General features: G+C 40.7%; 1 protein-coding gene across 1 annotated transcript; it reads right to left on the bottom strand.

Moving 5' to 3' along the window:
• Positions 1–227: 227 nt before the first annotated feature.
• Positions 228–16,821, bottom strand: pik3cd (phosphatidylinositol-4,5-bisphosphate 3-kinase, catalytic subunit delta). The gene is made up of 23 exons (XM_068597925.1): positions 16,552–16,821; positions 15,467–15,641; positions 14,486–14,714; positions 13,835–14,067; positions 13,452–13,628; positions 12,517–12,672; positions 11,941–12,030; positions 10,764–10,985; positions 9,131–9,227; positions 8,665–8,792; positions 8,523–8,576; positions 8,252–8,419; positions 7,372–7,493; positions 7,144–7,287; positions 6,963–7,062; positions 6,703–6,869; positions 6,161–6,267; positions 5,785–5,863; positions 5,527–5,694; positions 3,442–3,565; positions 2,990–3,135; positions 2,767–2,899; positions 228–2,675 (listed from the first exon to the last, which is right to left on the bottom strand). The coding sequence occupies exons 2-23, from the start codon at positions 15,605–15,607 to the stop codon at positions 2,538–2,540; spliced, it is 3,123 nt and encodes a 1,040-aa protein (XP_068454026.1). The 5' UTR covers positions 15,608–15,641; positions 16,552–16,821; the 3' UTR covers positions 228–2,537.
• Between the last annotated feature and the right edge of the window lie 3,114 nt (positions 16,822–19,935).

Raw genomic sequence — 19,935 nt, forward strand, 5'->3', positions numbered from 1 at the left:
TACACCGTTTAAAGTGTTACACAGGTAAAAGTACATGTTATAAAATGATCTGAATCTACTCCTACTAACTAACTACTAATCAAATAAATGTGAAATAAAAAGTACAACTTTGCTTCTAAAACACAGTGCAAGTAGTAATATAAAGTAGATTAAAATGAAATACCCAAATAATGTACCTTAAAGTACAGTACTCCACCACAGCAAACACATTGCTATTACTTTCTTTATTGAACTGACTCATTTGATTGGTACACTCTGCTGTATGGGGGAAATGGTACTATTCCCTTTCTTGTCAAATATTCATCTCCAATTAAAAAAATAACAATTCTAGGCAATCTGCCCTGCAAGGAATATATAATGACGACGTGCTTCTGTGTTCAATAAAGGGAAAGAAAACTGCATGATCGATGACAGTATCTTACAGTCCATGTAATATTGGCCAAACCCACTCTGTGTTCACTTTAATTTTGTGAAGTGTAAACTCCCACAGACTCGTACAAAAGGCCATTGCTCTAAAACACTGGGGTTACTCAGGAAACACATGATTGGGTGAATATGGTGGCTCTTGGCTTCATCCACAATCCACCTTTTTTTTTAGCTGCATTAAATTAAGCTTACATATGGCTTAGATCCTAGAAAGCCAGTGAGCTCTGCTGTTGCACACGGTTTATTGTGTGTATGTTTCCCTTCCAAAAGCAAGTGAAGGAAATTTACAAACAGGATGTGGATAAAGGACATTCGACATATCATGAAAAGATGATTTATCAGCTTTAGCTGCACATGTGTAAACAATACCTGAATGTTATAATAATTGTAATAATAATTATAATTGTACCATTTGATGGGATTCATGAATTACAACCAATTCAAAAGGCAACAGCAGAACATTTTACAATTTGCAAAACTAGCTCATACACTCAAAAGACGTCTGGCTTAAAGCAGCAGTGTTTAGTTAAGCCCATTCTGAGGGACATTGATGACCTATATTTTAAACCCATTCCACAGTGTTTTAATTCCCTTCAGAGCCTGAAGGGAATTAAAATACCTTGCTGTGTAATCTATAGCTACTCTTGCTCTTCTATGTAATCATTGTAGATCATTTGAACTGTTATGTAAAATAAAAAAGGTGATGAGTAGCACATCATCTTCTTTGCATGACTGACAGCGAGATATACAGCATGTAAAGTATCATGAAAGCACCATAACATGAGATCAGAGAGCACACCAATATGGACGTGTTAAACAGTACAAGCATGACATCTCTTTCAAGGCACCTGGCACATCAGTTCAAAAATGCAATGGCAATCCCAGTGCAGAACTTAAATATCAGAAAATAACACAAGCACACACACACTGCATCATCTGAGAGAGATCACATTGCCAAGATTTACATTTTTAAAAGGGAACATTCTGAGTAACGCGACCACAAACAAGATTTCTATGTGTGTTGAAATGCCTCATGTTTTTAATATTATGCTTCTGAGAAATGATATCTTGGCCTAGCACCTGAGATCTTTTTTTCTTGTTTTTCCCAGATACAGAGGGCAATTGTAATAATATTACGTGTATAATTTAACATTTCGGGACATTTGCCCATAGACTTTCCTGCTGAGAGTTGGATGAGAAAAGCAATACTACTCTCACAACTGTCTTGGTAAATATGAAGCTGGGACTAGACAGTCACCTTAGTTCAGCATAAAGACCATCTGTTTCAAGTCTTTAAGCTATAAGCTAAAGGCTACTTGCTCCAGCTTCCCCATTAATGAACTAGAGTGGTGTAGGCATCTTTTCTAACTCTATGCTAGAAAGCCCATTTGTCAAAATGTCAAACTTTTAATGTGTACGAGCTGTTGATTAAGGGACTGCTGGGTCACACACTTTATCAAAATAAAGCTCCTATTATTTAGTGGCACACCAGCGGCAATATACTGCATTTCAAGGAAATATTATACATCAAAATCATTACACAGTAAAACACAAAATCCTTCATTACTTTGTATAAGTACTTCAGAGCTACCGAATTAAATAAAATACAATAAAAATTAAAAAAAAACAAGACAAAATTGCAGAGAGGCAGTTGAAATGAGAGGAAATGACACAACCGTCACAAAAGTCTTGAGATTAAACTGCCGTCCTGTTATTGAACTCCGTGACTGAACGGTGTCATCTGAAAAAGTTGCTTTGCAGTTTTCCCCCTGCTAAGCGATGCAGTCGGGGGATGAACTTTCAGTCTCTAATTCTGTTTCAGTGATTCATGACACATTTGCACGTGCAGGTGTTTTTTTTAGGCAGCGACTCTAACACATCTATAAAGCTTGTTTATTATTGTTGTTGATATGTCCTTGAGTCAAAGGCCATTGTCTCTTCTGATGGGACAAATATGAGTACAACCATTGTGCCCCATGGTTGTATCGTCTTTGGATGCCTCCACTTAGTCGTTATTGACCACAGACAGGGCAGTCCAATGTAAACATATCTATGTACATTAAAATCCATATTTTTTGGTCTGTCTTCAGCTGTCCTTGGTGCAGTGTTCTTCACGGTCTATTATCTTTGGCCAGAGAGTGCATCATCCAGTTGACTTTCGTCTTCCAACTTTCCCGCAGAGCTTCGTTGAACTTCACCTTAAAATTCTTCAGTGCCTCTTCCTCTGTTTTGCCCAAAGCTAAAGAGTCCTTTTGGGAATAAAAGAAAAAAAAACTAATTATTGTCAATATTATACCCATCATCATCATGATCCGCAGCAGTATCCTCTTTGTTGCACACCTTGAGATACTGGATGTCTTTGCAGGACGTGAGCTCTGGCAGTCCTGCAGCCTTCATCATAGCGAAGAGGTTGACGAACAGCGTCCCGTTACGACACAGGATCTTATAGGCCCGCTCGCAGTACTCCCTGAACCTGGACACATGATGCGGCAATCTGTCTCAGGTTATACAATATGCAAACACAATCCCAAATTGGTAAACAGGCCGACACAAAATATTGTACCTTTCAAACTTCTCACTGTTGTTGGTCTTGCCTTGTTGGATCACATGGACAAAGTCATAAGTCAAGATAAAAGGCACACGCTCCCTGTTGATCCCCAGTTTTCGCTTGAAGTTGCCCAAGAAATGCCCAAAGTCGATGTGGAAGAGCTGAGGAGCAAAGGTGAAAGTGACTTCCGGGTTCTGAATCACTGACAAAAGTCACATCTGTTAAAGACTCACTAACTGGTGATGATTGACCTGAAGGATTTCACTCCAAAGCAACCAAATCGGACACTCAGTTAAATTAAAAAGTTATATTAAAAGTCACCCAGTCTTGAAAGAAGAATTTGTTCTGCTAAATATTATATTATGAAGTATATATCACACTTAATTCCCACTTTATGTCCAATCGCATCCTTGTGGTAGATTTCAGTGTTGTAATGTGATAAAAAATATCACAGTGGTGAACTCCACCTGTCCAGTTTCCCTGATCATGATGTTGTCGTTGTGACGATCTCCGATGCCCAGCACGTACGTAGCTACACAGTAGCCAGCGCAGGACAGTGTGAACTCTTCTATTGCTGGATCCAGTTTGTCCCTGGTGACAAAAAAACATCAGAAAAATAAGAAAGCAAAGCATGAGTGGGTTTTGTTCTTACGGTACATTTAAATTCATATAACCTCCATAACTACTATACACACGCAGATGTCTTCACTGCTATATGAAATATTGACAGCAGTGGTTCCTGTAGCCAATTAATGATTGACATGTCCTTGCACAGTCTAGACATGCACTGAGGTTCATTGTGTTAAGCTTTTACTAATTTTCTCCGCTCCCTCGCGGGCGCTGCAGCATTTCAAGCTAATTACCTTCCTGGTCTGTCGTGCAGTCAGCTGAGCCTGTCTTGTCAACGTGACGTACAAAGGCTTATTCATTACATTAAATGGTTGTCTCTTTTCGAGGAACTTTTAGAATAGACAAGACCTTCAGACTGTCTGTCACTAAATACAAAATCTGAACGCATAGTCGCCGCTGCACTTTGTGTTCTGTGGTCTGTCACGACTTTAAAAGGCTGGACGCAATAAATACTTTGAAGTGAACTCTTCAAACCACACGCCGAGACATCCAGAAAACTTAAGGAAAAAAAAACACCTTTATGCAAAGATTGTTTCAGTTTTTTTTTGTTTATATTTAGTGCAATTTTAAATTAAAATGTTGACCTATTTCTGCATTAAATTACAGAGATCCCCCCCAAAACTGTAAAAGTACAGTGAGATTTTGATTAGATTTTTAAATTACTCCCATATAATGTTTTTTTCAATTAGCATAGAATTACACCCCCCCCCCCAATAGTAATTTTAATAGCAATGTAATAAATGGCTTAAAATACTCTATAATGTTGTTTTAAGCTGATAATAGAACTTTGAAAATGTTAACTAATGTACAGTATTTCTCAGTTAAATATAACCTCTTCTATGAAGACATACAGTATATTAGTTATAGTTAGTGACAAATACATTAATTAACAATTAAAATGACCTTGCATCTGTTACACCAGCTTGTGTGTTATAAATGTACTAAAAGGTTGCTAAAATGTACTTCTAAATATACTGTTATAAATAAAATAAAAAAGGGATGGGTGTTACTGACAAAACTAAAAATGTCTGTACAAAACAGAGCCAGCGGATGTGACACATTTCACACTTCACTGTGTTTCGATTCCCTTTCCTATAAAAAATGTTTTCGGTGATATTGTTGGTGCACTTTTAGGGTATTTCTTGGCTGTTGAGGCCAGCGAGCTGCCACTGGCCTACAATGCTGCTTTAACACTCTTTATCCAATCAGATCTCAACTCTGTCTCTCTTTATGTCTCTCTCTTATTTCTCTCTTATCTCTCTGCACCGGTTAAACAGTGACAGCCAGCGGGCTGGCCTCTGTGTAATCCCTGCGCTGTGTGATCCCTGCACAGTGCTCACACACTCCGGTACTTCAGGTGACGCTGTATGCACCTAATCAAGTTGGTTGCGCTACTTTATCTCGTAGAAGAAGAACACTTTAACTTGTAGAAGCAGAAGGAGAAGCTGTAGCTGGAGACTATTCCCTGTGGACTCCGGCGGTGCGTCTCACCCTGCTTGTGAGACATGCGCAACGGAAACTGGAAAGCAGGTCTGCTTAGCTTGCTGTTACCATTTTCAATGAACAAGAAGTAATACAAATTGTGCCTCGACGGACGTCAACGCAAAATGCACAAACAGGAATAAGGTAGAACATGTGTTTGTGTTGTTTACGCTACATAAAGCCAAAACATGATTAGAACTAGCATAAGTATATGTATTTTGGGACACCGTTTATGACAGAGCTGGCCTGGCAGCAGTTTGGGCGGTTTGGCTGATCGTGACAAACAATTTGAGACTGAATGGAGGGTTTAAACTCTGTGGCTCTAAACAACGTTTGGTGTTGTTTTTATGGGGTTTTAAATGGGGTCATGACTCCTGGAGTATCTGGATCATGGAAGGTGGGCGGGTACCCATTATGTCAAATTCGTTCATCCTACTCACTCAGGGTTCTTAGATTTGAGCCAGTTGAGCAGGGCATCCTTGTTGAAGGCAGCGGTGGCGGCACTGTTACTGCTGTTACGTTGGATGTTGGCGATGGTGTCGGAGTTCTTCACGACCTCAATGAGCCCCATCTTGTTCCCAGTGGACAAGCAGCCATACGGGATCATCCTGTGAGTGCAAGACAGGATGAGGTTGGTCTAGCGGCACTCGTTGTTAAAAAGCATCAACAGTTGCTGCAAACAGCTGCTCCCACTGTACCTGAGATCGAGGCCCTCTTTCTTCCATAAATTCTCCATGAGCTGGATCATCTGGAGGGTCAACATGTCTTGCCGAAGATCTTGAGGTGATAAATGAAAAAAGGTCACAAAGATGTATCACATTTAAGTTTCATAGGAGGTTTTACCTTGGTATTGTTTGACTTTCAAATGTCCTCTTGAATATTTAAAGGACATCTTTTTTTACAACCTAGTGGGGATGTTTTTCTTCCAGTGCATTTTAAAATAAGACCCTCCCTGCATTTTATTTCTTCAATGTATTCCCTTTGTGCTCAACTAAAGTGACCTACAGCCTGTTGGCACTATCGGTTACTGCATGATGAGTACTGAATGTGTCTTCATATTTTCTTGTATCTCACCATCTCCCTTCTTGAAGATGATGCCCACCATGTCTTCTTGGGCCCTGGGGTTGTACATCAGCCAGAGCGGCTTCATCTTAGAGTCCATAAATCTGCACTTGTCTGCACTGCAATCGCAAACACAGTCAGTACAAACACATAATCATCAAGGTTCATAGACTGAGGACTGAGGAAAATGCCTGTTTTACTAAATACGTTGCCATTTTTATGTTTTTACCCTTTTGCCATTTTACTTATTGAGTTGTTAAATGCTTATGTCAGAAATGGGAAAATTCTGTCCAAGACAAAAACAAAGCTACAAGGTAAAAGAAAAAGCACCATCATCATCTGTAAGACTTTTAGTGATGAGAAAAAAGTAGAAAGGTAGCAAATAGTCTAACTCTATAGGTCTATTGGTGATGTAAGGACTAAGGGTTAATTTGTCAATATTCTACGGAAAATTGTTATTGTGTAATTCAGTAAACCAAGAGAGTGACCAAAACTGCCCCTGAGAATCCAATAGGGGAGTCAAAAAATGAAATGTGTGTGTGTGTGGCACTAACCAGATCTCAGCAAGAACGATGCTGGGGTTGAGTGGTGACAGCAGGTCAGACAGGGCCTCCAGGTAAGACTCCTGTCTGATACACATCTTCAGGTCGTCTGCTGTCATCTTCTGAGAGCCTGACTTGACAAAATCACTCAGGGACTTCATTTTGCCCAGAGCCTCATTCTGTGTGGGAGAGGGAGGATCGAGATTTAGCACAAAACTAAAACACATCCTTTTAGATCTTCATGTCAGTGTGTATCAGTGAGACAAGATTACTTGTTTGGTTAAAAGCCTGATGTGGTGGATGTTTCCCCTGCAGTAGGCCTCCAGAATCAGGCCAAAACGCAAACTCACAGATGCCACGTGAATCTCTGACCTGCAATAAACACAAATTCTCCTGTCAAGAAAAACAGGCTGCAGATGCACATGTGCTAATGTGTTTTGGCCTGCATCTCACCTGAGATGCCAAAACAGAAAGTGTCCTATTCTCCAGTTGGACAAAGCCCGTTCAAGCAGAAAAGTGGTGAGGTCACAGTCTAGGTAGGACTCGTACTTCAGGACCTGGACCAGCTGGATTAAGTACTGGAGCAGTTCATTGTCACTGTGTGCAGAGAAAATGGTCTATATTATGCTGGTAATGTGCAATGTTCCACAGATGCAAGTAAAAACCTGAACACGTGTGTACCTGAGCTTCCTGAGGCATCTGATAGTGAAAGCACGGACCGCTGGGTCGGGAAAACTGTAGTCTAAGAGCTCTAAGGCGTGAATACCTGGGAGGTCCCGCCAGTTCTTCAGTAAACTGACCATCTGAGGAGAATCAGATTACCAATTTATACCATGATGAAAAAAAAAATGAAACTCTCGTGTGTTTGATGACAAATATCTCTGCATTTTGGGCTGATAATTGGATAAAATGACTACGACCGACTGCAATGATTCCCTGACTTTATCTTGATGAAAATATGTGCAAACGTGACGACAGTCCCATCAGCCTCAGCTCCACTTGTGTTCAGTACTAATCTCACACAGCATATTGACAGACTACATTTAGAAGGTGAACATAATACACATTGTACATTATCTGTAACATGTTAGGATTGTCATTGGGAACATGGTAGCCATGCTGAAGTTAGTATTCAGCTAAAAGCACGAGCATGGCTGTACACACACAGTCTTGTTATAACATTTTACACACTAAATCAATCAACCAATCAGCTACAAAACTGTCAAACTAATTGCTCCAATGAAATAATATAATTAGCTATAGTCCTATTTATTGAATAGTTCACCATAACACACATATTTATAGCGGTTATTCAGTAAAAAAAAATGGCCACTGTTAGAATCAACACATACAATTATAAGTAAAATTTGTGAAATTACTGATAAACAAGGAGGTCAAGTCATTTATCAGGGACAATTTAGATAATATTTTCATTTATAGTGAGGATTAATATTTATTTTGGACATTTTAAGCACTCTAGTGTAATTCAAAACGTTCTTAAAAATGAAGAAAAGAAATCAAACAAATTTCCAAATTATCGTCCAAAACTCTTCATTTATACCTGAGCTACGTCCTCGTGCCGATTCCACTTGGTGATGAGGAGCAGCTTGGACAGACTTTCATAATAATGGTCTCGGACGTCTGTGCGGAGCTTCCACAGGAGCTCTTTCTCGTCCTCGAAAAACTCAGTGTGGTTTTTGTTGTCCATGATTTCTTTTAGTTTCATGTGCTGCAGAGAGCAAAACATATGTGGTCAGAAAGTAACAGCAACTGTTCTCATATTTGAACTTTAACGGTGTGAGAATTGGAAGATGTAAAATATTGAGTCTTACCTCCTCTTTTGTGGCAATAGTTGCATCACCATTCTTCTCTATGTCGCCACTTACCTGAGAACAGATGAGGACATTTTCACTGACTGTGATACAAATGAACATTTCACCAGGTACTCAAACATAGCCTTTTGGGAGTAGGTACCTTGTCCAGTGGCGGGTAGTAGAGAGGATGAGGCCGGATATTAGGGAAGCGAATGAGAAGCCCTGCGGCACTGTCCACATTTGGATTCTTCTCAACGGTTCCCATTGGGTTCAAGAGGTCGCTTTTGTCTGTGATGAAACAAATTGAACATGAAATGTGCCACGTGGTAGATGCTTTAATCTACTTCGTAAGAATATTTTCATATTCTAATAACTCCTACACCTCTAAAAGCGACAGTGCGTGTTATACACACCGCTCTTCCAAACCGCAGAGAAATATATAATCAATTTAGTAATAAAAATGGCTCCATAATTGACATGGTCTGACAACTACAGCGCATAATGTGTAAATATCTGGGGTTTTGATGGCGCCACCTGTCATCTTCACTGTGGAAGACGGAGGACGTTAACATGTGAGGTGTTTTTGAAGAGGAGGAAATGTAAGAATAGAAAAGGCCTGAATGTACCAGGAACAGATGGCCATGTGGACAACAGGAACTCCCCAGTCTTCAGCTGGTCCTTGTAGTCGAACACCATGGTGTTCACCCAGGCGATCGGACAGTCCTGAAGAGAGGGACAGGGAAGATCAGATCTGTTGACATCTTGAAGACCATCTGCAGGCAGTAAAACCATGCGGAGGCAGCAGAAGAGCCACACAGGGAGTACTTGAATGTTCAATCAAAGTTACATTAAGATTTGACCATTGGATCATTAGATTTTTTTCTAAAATCAAAATACATATATTAGGTTGCCGTTATTTGTCTTTCATATTTGCCAAAAAATAAAAAAAAAATCTTTTGCAACATCCAACAGATATAATTAAGATTCTTTAGAAGATTTTCATCAATAAATCTAAAAAGCGTTTTTATTATTAAACCTCTGTTGTATAACATCTGCTTTATTTTAGACGTTTAGTTTATTTGAATACAAATCAAATAGCATGAAAAAAAAACTAAATATTTTATGGATATAAAACATGTTAAAGGGTGTTTGTGCCAACTTTTTACATAATTTATCCTGTTAAATAATAAAGCGAAGCGAGGGGTACGTTTTACAAAGTTGGGATATAAAGCAGCAAAAAGGGAAATAACAGCCAGGCAAAAAAAACAACTTGGCCATTCGATGTGTGAAAAACAAACACATTTACACTGAAAGCAGCCAGCTAAAAAAAGAGACGATACACACGTACAAGAGCGGCTAAAATAGCTCAACTTCTGTCTGTCTGCAGAACTTCTCTTCCAGGCAAAAGAAGGGAGAAGTAGCTCAGAAAGCAGAAGTGGCCTTAATGCCCATAAACACACCTGAGAACCTCCAAAACAAGAGAGGCTGAATAAAGAGGACGTGTTGTTCACTGTGCTCGGTAGTGGACAATAAGTTGGTGTGTTGCAGTCGTCCTCTCGTTGTAGTACTACTGTTGTGTAGTTTTGTGCATAGAACAGAATTCAAATAAAACAAGTAAATGGCATGAGGATGGTGAAACCATAAACTCAGTGTGCCTCTATTAGCATATCATTAATGTTACTAACAGTAGCATGATGGAGCGTATTCCTTTTTAAATGTATGACTGTAATTTGGACTGCAACTAACAGTAAACTCTTATTCATGATTACGCTGCCAATTATTTTCTCTGAAATGTTGTGATCATTTCCCCAGAGCCCACCATAAAAAAATCAAGATAAGTTTGTCATTTTTGCTAAAGAAATGACGATTCATATACGATTGAAATAGTTCCACAGTTTTCAGGTATCTACTCTCACCTGTCCCCACGACAGGCCCTACAGATGAGGAGCGCATTAAAGGTAAAATGCTCAATGAGTGAAAGAGTTGTAACTACGAATGGTGACTGTGACCATGCATTTAAAATTCCTTGAAAATGTCCCTTCCTTCCTTGGAGTGACTTGCAGATAAAAGCGTTGAAGCGGATGAAATGTTAACCGCAGCATTGCCACTGAACACACTTGCACAACCAGATGCAGCAGCTAAAGACACCCACACAGCACACACACACTACACACACTACACAACAGAGAGGAAACAGATCTGTTTGTGCTTGCTAACAAACTCTCACCCGAAAACGACTTGAGTTTCTGACAAACTCACCGCTTTCTTATTCTTCTTTTTAGTGCCACGGGGTTTCTTGGTTTTCTCAAGGACTGCATAGAGCGCGAAGCACAGGCGGCTCATGCGCGGCAGGTCCGCCACGTGTATGTCGAACTCCAGCTTTTGATCCCACAACGGCTCAGAGCACACGGTCACCTCTGAGGTTGTCACCACCTTACAGAGGAGTTCGCTCCCATGGAATAGACCGGCCTGCACCACGAGCTGGGGGAGTAACACACATCCACTGAAGTGATTTGAAGAGTTTGTGACGTAGATTGTTTGTGACTTTAAGAGATGATTCAGAATTTCCTGCTTCACTCAGGCTCTGAGTCAAAGGGTCGACACATTCATAACGCAAGCAGGTTGCGACACCTTTCAATGCAGAGTCTGTCCAGAAATGATCAACAACCCCCGGAGGCTAAATTCAATACTGTGCGGCTGTTAAGCTCCTGCCTTTTGCCAAATCAAGATAGTCTGAATCTATATTCACAAAAGATATGAGTGGCTATTCTCCCCAAGGGTGTTTTCAAACCTCTGCCTGCCAGCTGCAGACATGACTGATAATTATGTCACAAATTTGGCATGAGTCATGATGCGCACTAAGGCAGCCGCCGGAAGTGCACTTACACTTAATAACCCATCTAAGTAACATAGTTAGTTATGAAACTGAATCACAAACAGAGACACACATTTACAGACTACCGTACTTTAAATTGGTTGAGGAAAGGAAAAAGAAAATTGACAGAAAAAGTGAATCTGGCGTTTTAGTGGATATTTTTATAAGTTTTTTGCCAGTCATTTACAGAGAAACATCCTTGAACAAACATTTGAACAAACATTTGAACAAACATCTATCTGCAATAGTAACTACATGCATGCACCACCTTCAAAAAAAGAGCTGAAAGCGAGGAAGGGAAAGACAGTATGCAGACTGTCAGGTTTCTTAGAATCTAGGCCTCAGTATGAGATGTCAAAAGCAGATAGGCCCTCCCCACTTCCTGTTTTGAAGTTTTAACCAACCGCCTTGATGAGTTATGGGAAACGTGTGGTCTGGACCATGTGACCCCCTGTCATTTTCATGTCAACCCTGCTGTTCCTACAACTGAAATTGAGATATTGGTAAACAAGTGAATGCCACACTTCATTGAGCATCAAACCCACGCAAAACCACACCAACCTTCATTCCTTCGCCTGCATTGACTCGGCTGCCCTGCAGCAGGTGAATGTAGAAAGGCTCACTGATGGACCACAAAGAGGAGGTATTCTGCTGTGAGGAGTCAGAAGGGAGAGCATTCTATTTATTTGCCCGCCTCCATTTCTTTCCATTAAAAATGTTAACTTACACCATTTACCAAAGTCTAAAGTCATAAAACTGTTGGTCTGCATGTTAAAAGATAGATACATGAGAGTGTACACTTAAACAAAAAGTTAAAAAAAGGGGAACAAACAAAAAACAGTCCTCAAGGTACCTTGATTAAGTAAAAATGTTAACGTTCTAATATTTCTAGATTTCCTCGATTAATTTTGCCCGTGCACTTTTAAAGTAGACAATATGTGCTCGCTGTTAAACTACAGTAAATGCAAGCAAAGGTGTGAGGCATAAATGATCAATATTGTGTTGTTTCAAGTGCACTGCATGTTTCAAGCGCTCCAAAGTCTGCAGTCGGGTTGAGGAACAACTGTGATGAGCAGAGAGAAAGGAAGACTTGCGGCTCTGTTGATGAGAGACAACAGTTGTCCGCTGAACTCTCACCTTCTTCAGGGGCAGTGGAGGCGGTCTGGACAAGGAGCGACTCTTATAGACCTGGCTGCACATACTGCCCTGCTCCTCCTGATATTTCTTGATGGTGGAGTGGTGCACCATGGTTAGGTACGGGTTCTGTCCATTTCTCAAACACGAGAATATGTACTGTAAAAGAGGACAGAGATAGACAACAGGGACAGAGTGTTTTATTTCTGTACAGCCATCAGCTAACCCACAGATATTTCCCGGTGGTCTGATAGCACTGGTTAACTCCTGGAGGCTGTTCATTTGCTGTAGGTTAATGCAACCAAAATCTCATTATGTGTGGATGGATGCAGTTCCTTTCTGCAGGGCTGCGAGACAGATATGAGTCACTGCTGCAGGGAGTCAACAGTGGAGTCTCCTGCCACCAAAACCTTGACTCACCCGACTCTTGATCTGACAATCATTTTAGCTTTTATGGACCACCCGCACAGGCAGAATGTAGACAAACAACATGGAAAATGAATAGTAATGAAGACAAATAGAGATTTTAAACCACCCAACAGTTTGGTTATTATAAAAAAAATAATAACCAGGGGGAAGAAAGAACATTTTCAACATGCTGAGTATTCTAAAGTTGATTAATTGCTTAGCGAGTCACAGCTTTATGGCAAAAAGAAAGCAATTGTGTGTAAAAGTGGAGGAAGATTTTTTTGGGTCTGGTAAGAGTAGCATTTAGCTTTTTGTTCATCGTACTAATTACTGTAAAATCATTATGTTGCATGGATGCTTCTCTGCAACAGGTCCAGAAGGTTTGTGAGGGTGAAAAGAATGAGGCAAATTACAAAACTATTATGGAAGAAAATATGTACCATGAGAACTGGGAAAAGTATGAAATATAAACATAGTCAAATGAGAAAAAGGCAGCTGGACAGCTGACAGACGCCGTTGTTGCCACTCACTTTAAACTGGCACATGGGATGCTTCCCATAGAGGAAGTCCCACCTCCCGTTGACCTGCAGGGTGTAGTCTTCAGGCTCCTGTCGCAGTGAGCGGAAGACTGTGGCCTTCTTCTTCAGAGCGCTCCTCATCAGAGCCACTGGGAGGTCTTGAGGGTCCTGCTGCAGCATGAAGCTTTCCTGTGAGAGACACATTAATGCCAATAAAGGTACCTGCAAAAATGTTGCTTTCATGTCAGTGGATGTTGTTCCTGAGAGATGTTTTGAGGGTGGTGTTTGTGGTGTGGGATTTCCAAAAGTGCTCACATTGACCTAAAATCCTCCCTTGATTTGTTTCAACCTTTACAAATATGACTCACAGAAACTACGACAGCAGATGAACTCACATCACTAGCTTCAAACTTGACATTGATGAAAATCTTCTTGTTGTTTTTTGACTTCACACTCCCACACGCCGGCGGAAAGCAGCATGGCTCCAGATCACACGGGAAGCTGTACTCCATCCACTGCTGCCATGGCAACATCTGCCTCTCCTGCGCCTTCTCTTCACAAAACATGCGCATCTTTGTCCGAAACTCATTCACCTCGTGGTTCTTCTGGGCCTCGAACTCAAGCAGACCTGAAAAAGCGTGATGAAAGCGTAAACCAATACAAATACAAGTCTTTCAGAGTGAGAGGAACACTTTGCTTTAATCTTCCTGAGGGCCGGCCATGTTTTTATTCATTGAAAAGTCAAAGAAGCATCAACCTGCAGCTTTACTGGCTACCTGCACTGAAGCTCAGTGAATACGGCAAAATACAATCTATTATGAAGTCAAAAATGTTAGTAGAACTGGAAAATAAAATTAGCATTAGTTACTAGTTCGCCTATTGTGCTCCATTCTGAAGTTAGCTACATCAGCTCATAGCCAGCGAGACAAAAGTCCCCTCTTCTTTCTTGATGATGACCGAGGACTGCCTCTGATCTAATACTTAGCAACCGTACAACAACACCACAAAAGTTCCTTAAAGCAGCCGCTCAGCAGGGTGCTGCTCACCTTTGCCAATTAACAGGCTGATCTGGGTGTTGGTGAATTTCTCCACTCGGTCGCCCTCCCTCGCCACCAGCCTCAAAACGCACATGAAGGGCCGCACGTCGCTTATGCGCCTTGATTCCTCTTCCAGTTCCTCCCTCTCTGCCGTCTGGTGGATGCAGGTGAAGACGTACGCGTCGGGCTCACCCAGCGCGCCGAACAGGGCCTCGCTGCTGGCATTCTTCCAAACCATCTGAAACAAAAGACACCAGTGCATGAGACTGATGTCCCGACGTGTACACAGCGTTCTCCAAGCCTGTCAAACTATTATGTAAAACTATTTTGATTGAAACAGTTATCAAAAAATCAATCGACCAGCCGTCATTACCATTTTCAGAATTGCTGTGGGGGAAAAACACTCTGATTTTTCTCATTTTTAAGATAACTGTGATGATGATATCCAAGAGTTTTTTGGAGAAAATAAAAATCGGAGACACATTTAATCTCTTAATGATTTTAAATGCTTCCAAGTGTGTCATTACTTAACACCGCTAAATCAAACAGCCTGAAGAGGCAGAGCTGTTGGCATAGAAACTGGCACATTCACATTTAACAGCAGATCTGCTCGAGCAGAGAGCTGGCCGTGTATACCAAGGAGGAAAGCTGCAGCTCCTTCTCTCATAGTTGCCTCAAAACTTCAAGATGCATCAAAGCCACAAGCGAGGGTTGTTTGGATTGTGTCATGTTTTAATTAGCTTAATTTCTAAAGTCAACTAATTTGCTTCCAAGCATATTGAATAAATATTGTAACAGCGTTTTGTAACTGTGGTCACCAGAAGTGCAGCGCTGTACTCCAGTCAATCAAATGTATGCTGTCAGATAAAACGCAGAGAATGAGTACATTACACATTATGTGTGTCAAAAAAAAAAAAAAATCTATGAAGGTTTTTATGATCTAGAAGCAGCTACTGATAATTAACTACAGGGGGATGTGAGGGGACTTACGTTTTTAATGCTTTTGATGGTGTCGTTTGGAGATACAGCGAATTTGAGGAAGATCCCAGTCGGCAGCAGGAAGTCCATCAGTATCTCCTGGTCCCCCTCCTTCTCCCATTCCTCCTGCATCCCATACTTCCCTGGGGGCATGGTGACGGCCTCTCATTTACCGTCAGCTCCTCTGCTGCTCACCGGAACACAAGCCAGCCGTCCACGCAGAGGGAACACAAGCCAGGGTTAATATGTCTACTATTAACGTTACTGTGCAGTGTGTTTGTGGTCGGTTCCTAAAAGCCTGAATGATCTATCTATGCAAGGTTGTTTATGGGGACCAGCAAGCACATGCAGAGTGTGTACGACATGAAAGAATGATACACAGCTTGCTTCCTCCACCTCCTCAATGTTCAATGTATGAGTTTCAATATAAGATATCCATGATATGGTAGACTGTGGCCACGGTATTAAGATTTCTTTGCGTGCTTTGGGAGTGCTATCATTTATGATTTGCAGTCTAATAACGTTAGTACTTAATTCATACATCAGCACCTTAACAGACAGAATGTTCTGTCCGTAAAATGTAAAATAAGGCGAAGACTCACTGCAAAGAAAATTCAACCCACTGAATCATACGCTTAAAAAAAAAACAACCGATTATTTGGATTATATGTCCTGCTTCCTGTAAATCCATTCAGCTGACTGTGCAGACAGAAAACATTGTATTTTGAGTGTAATTTCCAATAGTTTTCCCATAAAGTAATTCTACTCTATTGATTGTGGTAACAGGAAACTTGCCCTGCATGAGCTGAATTGGCTGTATCTTAACGACAGATGTAGGCTAATTTACGCCTTTACATAACATACTTTTGAATGTGTAAAGCCACAGTATATATCTGTGGATAATTTAACAATTTATATTCATATTTAAGAAACATGTTTAAAATCAACGACAGGAAAGAAAACAACAGGTGCACAGACAACAAAATCCACTAACCGACAAAAAAAAACAAAAAAAAAACGTGATATTTTGCTCATAGAGTAAAACTTGACAGCATATCCGAGCCGTGCCGTGCCAACCTGTAAACGCAAACACTTGCCTGTCAGCGCTGCAAGCCACTTATCTCTTCATGGCTTACTTCCAGCGAAGATGGAGGCTGTAACATCACCGTGACATGTCGCGCTCGTGCGGCCGCGAGCTGCGGATGTATCCGTGAAAGTTCACGCGAGGTGAGGTGCCGTAAATCCAGCTGCGAAGGGACGAGGCGCTCGCGCCCGGCTCGCGCCAAGCGGTGAACTGTTTCCCTGCGTCGGTCAAGTGCGCCGTCATTCATGCAGAGATGGTGTTGCACTGACCCGCGCGCAGCGGCTGCGCTCTGCCTCTCCAGCTCCCCAGCGCTCCGGCGGGCCAAGGGACCGTCCGCAAAAAACTTGAGTTCGCGAGAAGTGAAAGTGTCTTTCTTTAACTCCCGCCCTCCGCCACGGTGTGTTGTGCCAGGTCCAGCTCGTCAAACACGCCGATGAGCTGCTTTATTAACGTGACGTCGCACTCTGGCTTAATATTTCTTTAAATTTGTTTGACATTGATTCATCTTTTCCTCACACAGTTCCACACAGCAAGCGAACAACACCGCAACAGTTGCTCTTTATAGGATAGTTGTCTGAATATCTTTGGCTTTCGGAATTGTTTATATTGGGAGTAAAACACATCATTCTATGCCAGTGGTTCTCAAACAGGGGTACAGTACCCCTGAGGGTACTTTAAGGCACCCCAGGCCCAAGGGGGTATAACATATTTAAAGTTAACATCAATTGAAAAAGTGTAAGTTCTTAAACTGAATTGCATATATTCTATATTAAAGTGTAAAAAGGTTGAGAACCACAGATTGAAATCGTTGTGAGTAAAACATCATTTTTTTATGTGATGACAAATAAAAGTTCTGTTTTGAAAAAGGTTACCAAAGTAACCTTTAACTAACTCAATTCAGAAAAAAGATGGCCGGTGATGTTATTGTATTATTTCATAATTACATGTACATTATTATGACTGATACTTTTATGTAATGCAATGCTGTATTGTCGAGGTGGGAGTTCAGTTTTTGAATCTATTCACAAACACACCAAACGTAATGATTTATATTCTATAAGATCATCATATGTTCTGTATGTAAAATAGTTGAAAATATATATATGCAGAAGAGTAATGAAAATAAAATTGAACACAAGTACTTTACTTGAGTATTTCCATTTGTTGTCACTTTATACAAGTACCTGGAATTTGAAGACGGTGTACTTAAGTTAAGTACTTTCTTCGCTGTATTTGGGCTGGGATAAAAGAATACTTTGACCACTTTGGACACTGGGAAATTAGAATTGGCCTATAAACAAAAATGATGAATAGATTAACCAATAAAAAGCTTCATAATCCATATTAAAATTGTTTGTTAGAGCAGTCATTTTCTGTTGTCCCATTAATTCCAATTTAAGGACACCAAAGTCCAGCCCTTTGGAACATGACTTTGTATATCAATAACAGGAGGTTGATTTGTGCAGCCTTCATTTATCTGGAGTTTTCCAGAAGTGGATGTCTGTAATCAAACAAACTCTTCATTAAAACCTGCATTCCTTTTTCATGTTTTTACGAGGTAACTATAAGACGGGGGACAATTTTAGTTTTGCAGTAAATAGTGAGCAATGCCACCACTCCCATGGAAGTGGAACACAAACCACAGTATTACTACCGAAGAAATGAGTAAGGTACCAAAGTCAACAGCATGACATTACAAATATTTACTCGCAGCTATTGGATGCACAAAGTACATCGTTCCGTGACAAGAACTCTACGCCAGAGAAACACATCCCAGTAAATAAAAGAACATGCATAATATTTGTCTATTTGGTTTGCAGGTGTTAATCCTTCATGTAAACACTAGACTCTTGGTGGTCGAGTAGCTTTGGGTGAAAACAGGAAGTGAGTGTACAGAAGAGAAACTTTTGTCTGGAGCTGCAGACTGAAAGCATGAACCAGCTGCTTCCAACTCTTCAGTCAATGAACATTTGTCAACAATAAAACTGTCAGTAAAGACGTTTTGCCATTTATGTCTGTCAACTACCTGCGTTGATAAATACTCTGGAAGCAGAATATTGCTTTTATATGGGCCAGACTTCAGATGACTTGTGCGTATAGGTGAAGAATAACTGCAATAAACACAGGTTAACTGCAAGCAAGCTGTTTTTGTAACACACAGCAATATAACTATCACACTTGTCAGTGCAGGAAAACACCAGATGTTTAAGATGATATTTACCCTGACAATAAGTGAATACATTAATAGGTTGGTCATATGATATTTAGATGCACGACCTATTTAGTCTTTGAGCTCACCGCACTGCTGTGGGGGGATTCCAGTGAGCAAGTGACCTCACAGAAAAACATTCAAGGCTTAAAAAAAAAAAAAAACACATTAACATTTTATTTCTTCTGACCATGATTGGAAAAGGACTTAAACATGATCCTCCATTGGAGGAAACTGGACCTGCCAGATGATTCGAGACAGGGGATAAGTGCTGATTGACATTCCCTAAATCCATGCTGTAAAATGTACGAAAGACACGACTTAAATAACGACCAGGACTTTCTCTGAAAATGGGAGAATGGACAAAAGAATAATGTAAATTGTGAGTTCAGAGCTTTTTAGCCATGCTACCAGTCTGTCTAATACCAGTCTGTTGTTCCATTGTTTAGACATATCTTTAGCTTAAGTAAAATGTTGTACACATTTGTTCCAGAGAGTGAAACCTAATGACCTTTGTTGATCTCAATATTTCAATTAGTCCAAACAAAAGGACCATATATTTGAAAACTGATGACATACCCACTCGCTTCAGCTGTCTTTGTTGTTTAGTGCTAACAAGCTAAACTAAGATGGTTACAACCACCATTGTACAAACATAAGCATGTGCTAATTAAGCTCAAAGCACCACTGTGGCCGAGCACATCCTCACTGAGGTGCTGGCGGGGCTATAAAGTCAACTATATTCATACAGCCCAATACCACCAATCATAAATATGCAAATCGTTCAGCTAATGCTGAGTCTGAGGTTTTCGCCTCCCCTTCAGAAGGACAGCGTGGTTAAGAGCAGTCAAGCTAGAATTTCCCAGCGCAAAGTTACAAAACAAACTGAACCGTTTGGAAACTTAGTCAGCGACGTGGAGGAGGGCTTTAGAGGGCGCCACTCTGACAAAATGTTAATACTTGTGTAATTTGTCCTTAACCGTTTGGACAGCAATGCACAGATAGTTGCCCTCTCATCATCTGTGTCAAATTCAGTACACTATTGCTATGGAAATGTTTAGATGTCCGACTTTCCTAAAGGCTTGAATGTAAACTGGATGATGCAAACCTTTAGATTAGAAAACCAGCCATCCGACTGAAATGTTCTACAAGGACGTCCATCGCCGCACTGAATGGAAAGGTGAGGAC

This window comes from Clinocottus analis, unplaced genomic scaffold, assembly GCF_023055335.1.
Source record: "Clinocottus analis isolate CAN_PGR_092001 unplaced genomic scaffold, fCliAna1.0.p SCAF_4, whole genome shotgun sequence".
In the NCBI taxonomy this organism is placed as follows: Eukaryota; Metazoa; Chordata; class Actinopteri; order Perciformes; family Cottidae; genus Clinocottus; species Clinocottus analis.